Source organism: Hyaena hyaena, unplaced genomic scaffold, assembly GCF_003009895.1.
Source record: "Hyaena hyaena isolate Hyena2069 unplaced genomic scaffold, ASM300989v1 scaffold_445, whole genome shotgun sequence".
NCBI lineage: Eukaryota > Metazoa > Chordata > Mammalia > Carnivora > Hyaenidae > Hyaena > Hyaena hyaena.
The window spans coordinates 887,967-896,947 of record NW_024081077.1 but is presented as its reverse complement, the minus strand read 5'-3'; the positions used below and the strand labels follow the sequence as shown (position 1 = coordinate 896,947).

At 33.4% G+C, this 8,981-nt stretch overlaps 1 protein-coding gene across 1 annotated transcript in view; it reads right to left on the bottom strand.

Moving 5' to 3' along the window:
• Positions 1 to 938: 938 nt before the first annotated feature.
• The window catches only part of NELL2 (neural EGFL like 2), a 340,664-nt gene continuing 332,621 nt past the window's right edge, over positions 939 to 8,981 (bottom strand). The window contains exon 20 of the mRNA XM_039253298.1: positions 939 to 1,661. Coding sequence (XP_039109229.1) covers positions 1,611 to 1,661 — 51 coding nt within the window. The 3' untranslated portion in view covers positions 939 to 1,610. The remainder of the gene's footprint in view (positions 1,662 to 8,981) is intronic.

The following is an 8,981-nucleotide window of genomic DNA, read 5'->3' as shown; positions in this document are numbered from 1 at the left end:
CTTGTGGTGGTCATATACTGTCCATTTCCATTTTCTACTTTAAAGGAAAAAAGTCTATGCAGCTGAAATTTGATAATTTTGTATTTTTCACCCTAATGCAAAACATATGAATAGGGAAGTATTGGATTATGTACCTTTTATTGGGCCATCAATCTGTTTAGTTTATTCCTCCTGAGATTTTCTAGTATATCAACAAATTTAACATGTAATGTCATAGTCCCTCCTAACATTGGGCTTCCTTAATTTTTTGTATCAAAATAAAATATGAAGGACCAATTCTTGAAGACATTCCCAATCCTTACATACTCCCTTCCTTATGTCTATCAGTCAGAGGCCTCGCAGAAAACAGATGGCACACACAAGCTGACTAATTAAAGAGAGTTTAACAAAGGGACCATTCATAAAGATGTGACAGGAAATAGGGAAATCAACAAGAAATAGGGCAGGTACCTCCCGAGGACAAAACAGCTAGAGTTGTTACTATCCCTAAACTGGAAGAAGCAAATAGAAGAAGTTATTAGAACCTGGAAAGGGCAGCTAGTCAGAGGGGGCCACGTGTCAAGAGATGTAGCCTTCAGTGAGGTGGTGCTGCTAATCATGGTAGGGAGCTGGCAGAATAAAACCCCCTAAGTTTACCTCTTTCTGAGGTTTGCCAGAGGTCTCCATTGATAAAAACCAAACCAAAATCCAGAGGACAGGGGAACCCTTTAATATAGTCTACATAGATCAGCTCCCAGGATACAGAGAGGGTAAAAAAGGTGATCGAGAGCATCTAGAGAGGCAGAATGAAGGTACCCGTCACACCCTCCACTGAGACATATAATTTAGTGAAAATCACCTTTCACGTGGGAGTTTTTCATCAGAACTAGGAAGCTGTTTGTATGTTGAAGCATCTGTGGGACAAAGGAACACATTAAACAAGACACTCAGACGTGTTATAAGGTAAGAGAAATATTTATTTAATTTTGCACAAGAACGAGCTTATACTGAACAAATCCAATCAAATAATATTAAGTGCAGTAAAACAAGGAAATAGGGATGACTTCCTGTTAGAAAATATTAAGTAACCATGCCTGTGCATTATTTTTATCATTACAATAACTTGTTTCAGATTTCTTTTCAGAGTGTATACTGTACATAACATGTTATAGTTTCTTTGCTTCTGAAAATATAACTCATTCACTGCCTTACATTTTATTTTATTTTACTTTTTGCAGTGAGGAACCTAACTGATTCATGAAGATTCTGATCTAGAGAAAAATTTTCTGCACCAGTGAAGCTAGAGGCTTTCAAAGCTCTGATGGGCTCAGGCTTTATATCCAGGGGTCATGATGTCATACTGTGTCTTCCACACCCATTCTTCCACCACAGTGATGTCAGACACAGTACAAGTAGAATTCTGGTCTCGTTTTGCCCCAAGAATTTTCCTTTAGTGAGTTTCTCAAGCTTCACAAATTTCATAATTGAATGTTCACTCAGCTATTAACAAAGCTGCACTTAGCTGCCCACAGATCATCCATCCACTTTAAGTTTTAACTTTTTTTTTTTTTTTTGGTCTTTTTAATGAAAGAACATTCTTTAAACAGAAATCTCTCGTGAGACAGTTAACTTCACAGTTCCTGAAGGCACTGTGGATCCACTGAGCAACAGATGTGGCCATTCTGGAGAAGAAAAAAAAAGGAAAGGATGATATAAGCTGTTAATCCATTAGTAAATACTCATACTTACTGATTGATCCACATAAATCTAACTGGGGTTTACTTATTATTTATGCTCCCCTTAAAGCTCAATAGTCCAGTCACTTCTCATGTCTCTATCATTGCAGAACCAATTATGCCCAGTCATTTGTGGCAAATCATAGAGGAGCTTTATTTACCTTATGGCATCTTCTTAGATTACATTTGTTCTCTAATTTATTCATTCACAAAGTATGTATTGAATATATTGAGCCCTAGGTATATTAATGAATAAGCAGACATGGTCACTATCTTCACAGAGCAGGGCTTACAGTATTTTCAGGGGGAGAAATCTAATAAATACCCAGTAAACATAAAATCAAAAACTGTGAAAAGTGCTGGAAAAGAAAATAAACCAGGTGGTGTCATGAGATTGACTTAGGTTAGGTGGCCAAGGTAGACTTCTCTGTAGAAGTGCTATTTAAACCAAGAACTCAAGCAGTGTGGAAAGGTGGGCCAAAAACACAGGGAAGCACAGAATAAGCAAAGTCTTGAAGTGAAGTTTTGTTTAGTTAAGAAGCTGAAAAAAAGTCTGCGTGAGAATTTCGAGCTGGTGAACAAAACAGTATAGAGAGAAAGTAGGAAAAATAGCAGGGAAGGGGCAGATATGCATAATTAGTTTCTATAATAAAATACCACAATAATATAGTGCATTACAAAAAAAGAAAAAGTTTATCTTACTCTTTTGATTCCTTGTGCACTCTTACTTTCTTCAAGCAGCTAATAATGATGATAATGTTAATATTGTTACAATCATTAGATGATAATATCCTTCTTTTTCTTGAGTGCATACTCTGTGTCAGCCACTTTGCCAGGCACTTCAAATACATTATCTGGTTTCAACCTCACACGATTCCCAGTGGCTCACTATTAATAGTCACACTTTCTAGATTCAGAAACTGAAGGCCAAAAAGCTAAAATATCATGTCCAAAATCACACAGCTAATGAACGGTACAGTTGGGATTAAAGGTGAGGTTACTCTGACTCTAAAACCCATCCTCTATTTCATATTTCCTCTCAGATAAATGACTTTAGGTGATTTAAAAATGTATTATACTTTAATATAAAATCAAAAGTGTCTGTTCTATAAGATAAAACTTAGAAAAGATTTCGATACTTTAAATTTTGTTGAATCACACCAATGAGGAAAAAACGACTATGTTTCCAAGAACAGTATTATCAATTTAAGCTAATCCTCTTCTGTTCTTAATTTTTATTAAGCAGCCTTCTTATTCTGACAGTAAGAGGAAATCTCAACATCTTTTGAATCTCTAGTGGCATTTTAAAGCTTCATTATCATGCTCATAACCATTGCATGATCTTTCCCAGTCCAGTGACCCAATGAAATGAGGGATATACCAGTTCCTGAGAGTATTACTCAAATTGTATGGCTTTTGAGGGAAATTTCTGGAGCTTTCTACCAATGAGTATGTGAAGCTAGCATTAGAACCCCGTGGGTGGAAAAATCATTATTATGGTTCCCATGAGTATGTTTTAGGAAGGGACTGTATATTTTCCAAAATCTTCCAGGAATGTTTTTCTTATTCCATATCAGTATTTTCAGTTATAACAAGATAAATGCTCCACAACTCATTTATCACTGGAAGCTCCTCAATTAGGGAAACATAGTTCACACATGAATGAGTAATAAAATATCCCATTGGAGTTCTAGATATTAAACTAAACTTCAGTAGATAGCTAAAAAGGGTCTGGACAAAGTATAAAAAATAACTATTTGAAAGGAATAGATAGTGACCAGAAACAGGCAGACACTGGAGAGGTTTCAATCTGTGAAAGAAGGGAAGTGTATTGTGTGAGATTTATTTTTACTTGGCATTTCCCCTTAACGACACTCTGTGGTCTGTGCAGCTTAGGCTAACTATAACTAAGGCAGAAAGACACAATCTGAGAGGCCCCAGACATCAGAGGACAACTTTTAGGGCTGCCAGAGGGGTTGTAAATTCAGAGGAAAATATCTAGAAAGGAGGGAGTGAATCAGCATATAAACTCTCCTCAAATTCAAAGTCTTTGAATTACAGAAGAGACTAAAGAGATAATCAATTGTAGCTTGAAGGCTGAAAGATCTGGGGCAGAGATTCCAAATGCTGCTTACTGTGGGTAGCAGTATTTAAAATCTGTCATCCCAAGTTAGGAAGGATTGATAAAAAAAAAAAAATTCAGGTTTTTCACTGAAAGCCCAAAAAGGCCATAAATGGGAGTAAAACAATGTCTCAAGATTAAGAGACTTACCCTAGACCTATGGGTAAATCTGGAATAGACCCACCAGTGTCAAGTGAAGCTTTCATAAGTGCAACGTGATTGGCCAATAATTTGCAACCTGCTAGAACAAACATAGTCTTCAGAGGAAGCTAAAAGAGCACAGGGTCTATAGCATGTATCATCCATAACAAGTATTAGATATGTGAAGAAAAATAAGAAAAGGTGACTCTTAATCAAGAGAAAAAGTAGTGAATAGAAATAACTCAAAAATAATCCAGATGGAGTAATTAGCAGACAAAGACTATAAAGTATCTATTTTAAATATGTTTGAAGTAAAAAAAAAATTTAAATCTCAGTTGATAAATAAAACTATAAATAGAACTGAATGGAAATTTTGGAATGAAAGTACAATTTTTGAAATGAAAAACTTCTTTGGACAGGTTTAACAGCAAATTAGACATGGCGGAATAAATAGTAAATTTGAAACAAAAAATAGAAATTATCCAATCTTTAAAACAAAGAGAAGAAAGACTGATATAAAAATAAAGCTTCAGTCACCTTCAGAATAATATTGAGCCATGTAACATATGATTAGTCACAGTCCCAGAATAGGAGGGAGGAGAGAAAATATTTGAAGAGACTTGAAGAAATCATAGTCAAAATTTTCTTAAATTTGGTGGGAAAAGACATCAACTTAGATAATCAAAAAGCCAAGCAAACACCAAAGAGAATGAAGATACACACAAAAATCATATCTAAGTGTGTCATAGTCAAACTTCTAAAAAAGAAAGAGAATTGTGAAAGGAAATGGGGGGGAAGACATATTTTATACATATCTTAGACAAAAATACAAATGACAGCTGAATCCTCATCATGAAAACAACTGAGTATCACCTTTAAAATGCTGGGGGGGGGGGGACACAAATCTGTGACTCCTGGATGCTATATTTAATAAAAAATATCTTTCAAAAATAAAGATATTTTAAGATAAATGTAAGTTGAGAGAATCTGTTACGAATAGATCTACAATATGGAAAATGCTAAAGGAAGTTAAAGCTAAAGGGAAGTGACACCAGATGGAGACTCAGACGTGAGAAGTGAAGAAAACTAGAAATTGCAGATATATGGATAAATATGAAATATGGCATTTTCCCCTTAATTTCCTTAAAAGACATTTGACTAATTAAAGCAAACATAATAACATGGTATTTTATGGTTTATAGTTTACATACCTATAAAATATATGATTATGATAGCTCAAAGGCTAAGGGAGATGGAGTTCTTTTATGCTGAAGTTCTTATGTTTTATGTGAAGTAGTATAATAGTAAATCTTATTATGCTGTAATAAGTTAATGCTATATAATGTAATCTCTAAACCAACAACTAAAATAATAATGTAAAAAGTTATAGCTAAAAATCCAAAGGAACAATTCAATTTAAATAATATAAAAATAAGAAAAGGAAGAAATGGAGGAATGAGAATATAAAAAATAGGACAAAAATAAAACAAATCACAAAATGGTAGCCCTATATTCACCAATGCCAAAATTTACACTAAATGTAAACAGACTGAACACTTTAGTTAAAAGACAGAGACTGTCATACTGGATAACAAAATAAGAACTAGTATACATTAACTATGAGAAATTTAAACTCTAAGTTTAAATATAAAACCATAGATAGGTTGAAAGTAGATGGTCAAAACAAAATGAATACTTGAAAACATTGGCTTCAAGTCTAGAAGCCTTGCTAGAGAAAAGGAGTGCAGAAGTGTATTACATAATGATAAATTGGTTTATTCACCAGAAGACATAAAAGAGTATATACCATGTGATTCCATTTATATGAAAATTTTAAAAGGAAAAATAAATCTATTATAATGAAATTAAGTGGTGTTTGTTATGGAAAGTAGGTATTGCATGGAAGGGGATAAAAAGGCACTCACTAGAGTGTTGGAAATCTTCTATATTTTGATTTTCAAGACTCATCAAATTATACACATAATAACCATGCATTTCACTATAGTAAATATTACCTTAATAAAAACTAAAAGGGGATCCACTGAACCTTAGTCTGATTAGGAATAGTAACAACCTACTATTATAATGAATTATAAAAACCAGTTATAGTATACAGTAAGTTTCCTTAACACCCTGTTTTTAAACAAATATCTATTTTGGGGGGCACTTGGGTGGCTTAGTCAGTTAAGTGCCCAACCTCTGCTCATGTCATGATCTCACAGTCCTGGGTTCAAGCCCTGCATCAGGCTCTGTGCTGTCATAACACATAACAACCTGCTTCAGATTCTGTGTCTCCATCTCTCTCTGCCCCTCCTCCACCTGTGCTCTGTCTCTCTCTCTCCATAAATAAATATTAAAAAAATATTTTAAAAAATAAAAAAGTTTATTTATTTATTTTGAGAGAGTGCAGGAGGGGCAGAGAAAGATGGAGACACAGAATCCCAACAGGCTCTGCTTTGACAGTGCAGAGCCTGAGGTAGGGATTAATATCATGAACATTAACTGCGAGATCATGCCCGGAGCCAAAATCAAGAGCTGCACACTCAACCAACTGAGCCATGCAGGCACCCTTCCTTAACATCCTGTTATTTCTAGCTATACTTACTCTGTATTTTTAAAAAGTCATTGTCACCATTTTTGTGCTAACTCAAAACATCATGATTAGAAGACAGCTGGCTTTAAATTTTCAGTAATATATTTATATATCATATGTATATTTTAATATTACTTATATTCAATATATTTAGTTTTTATTCATTTATTAATCATTTACTGTATACTTAATATATTAATCTGCTTATAAATTACATGGATTATAGATATATGTATATGTAGTAACTAATATATATTTAAAAATCCAATTCCCATCAATAATTTAGTATATCTTCATAGAATTAATTTTCATACTCTCTTATTTTCAACCTTCTTGCAATTAAACTGTATGTTATATATTATATTTTTAGCCTAGTTTTTATTTTAAGCAGTACTTCAATGGCTGAATATTATAATCATATAATTATATTACATAATTACAATATAATGAACTATTGAATCATACAGAGTTACTAGAACTTATTTAGCTGTTTCTCTATTTTAGACACCTTAGTTTCTTCCTCAGTTTTATATGACAAATAATTGTAAGGTGAATATCGTCAAACACATAGCATTTTCATACTTCAGATTATTTCTTTAGGTTATATACTTAGACCTGGGATTAATAGAACAAAAGATTTCTGAGTTGGGATGGAGAGTAGGCAAAGAGGTGTATATGTGTGGCTGTTGACATGTGTTTTTCAATGTCACTAACAATAAGAATTACAATTCCAGTTATATCTCTGTCAGCATTGGAGATTATTGTGAAAAAATTTTTTTTACTGTAGTATGTGAAAATAATAATTTTGTCAGTTTAGAGCTTTAATTATTTAAAGGTTGAATAATCTTTTTAATGGCTGCATTTTTTAGTGAATTGTTTATTCATTTTTTGCTTATTTATGGGAAATATTTTTCTTATTAATTTTGTTTTTAATTTAATAAAGAAATCATATCTTCTGGAAGACTGTTTTTCTAGTCTCTATTTGTGAATTCTTAATTTGCTAATTTTATTTGTCTGTAGATGCCTTACATTTCCTTTGAGGTATATTTTATCACTTTTGTATCAGAAAAGGCATCTCCTTTCCAGAATTTTGATTAATATTTTATTACATTTTCTTTTTAATATCTAACATTTCTTCCATGCAGAATTGGTTTTGATATATGATATTCTAATATATAGAAAGTAATCTTTTCTTCCTCTATTGATTTGCAAATCTATATAGAATAATCCTTTCCTCCTCTATTGATTTGCAGATCTCTCCTGAGCATACATGAAAATCTTCATTTCAACGTTCTTATTTATGTGGCATCTGTTTCCATAGATCTATTATCTATTCTAACATTAGTATAGAAGTCCACTTTCAGAACTTTAAGTCTACCGTTTCTGATAGATGAAGGTAATGTTTAGGAAGTTAGGACCTTCATCCTTATAAAACTCTAATTGTCTATATACTTCAGTTATTTCAGTATTACATCTAGAGTCTCCCCAGGAATTAAAAGTAGCCCCCCTGGTTTCCAGTTTCCAAATGGCCAGTTCAGTAATTATTTACTAAAGGAAATGACCCTCTAACTCCTCCTCCCTTCATATTTATTTCTCAACTGGACACATCCCGCTTTGTTGTTTGAAGCTCAAAGCATAACTGCCTGAAAGTACTCTGACCCATCAAATGGTTCACTGTCTTTCTTAGATTTAGGAAAAGCAATCTTAGTAATTCATTTTTGACTCACGAGTTTAACTTCTGAAAGGGAGGAATTTTTTTTTAACCTAAGCAAATTAAAACTGAACACACCTTTAATAAAAAGGCATCTTCAAAGAATTCCCCTCTGCCAACTCCTAATTCTTCAGATCTTATCTTCAGTGTCATTTGTTACACATGTACAGTCTTTCAGCACAGTGCACCTCTCCTTCAGAGCATCCATCACAGTTTAGAATATCATCTTTATGTGTTTCATAACTTGATTCCTATCTATTTAACACCAACAATAATAGCTAACATTGAATGTTTATTCAGAATGTGTATGAAATGTGTAGGAAACATTTTTTATGGGTCTTCTCACTTAATTCTTATAGTAACCGTCTCAAATAGGTACAAAAATTATCCCTAAGTAGGTACTATTATCACTCTCATTTTTCAGATGAGCAAACTGAGCCGCAGAGAGATTAATAAACATCCCTTGAAGTCACATTGCTAGTGTGGTGGACCAGGCTCTGAATCCAAGTAGCCTTTCTCTAGACACTGCATTCGTCGCCTCTAGACCAGTTCTGTCCAGCAGAAATTCTTCAATGATAGAAACATGTTTTATATGTGCTGTCTGATATGACAGCCACTAGCCACATGTAGCTATTGAGCAGTTGAAATGTGGCCAGTGTGACTGAGAAAGTGAAGTTTTAGTTTTATCTAATTTTAAGT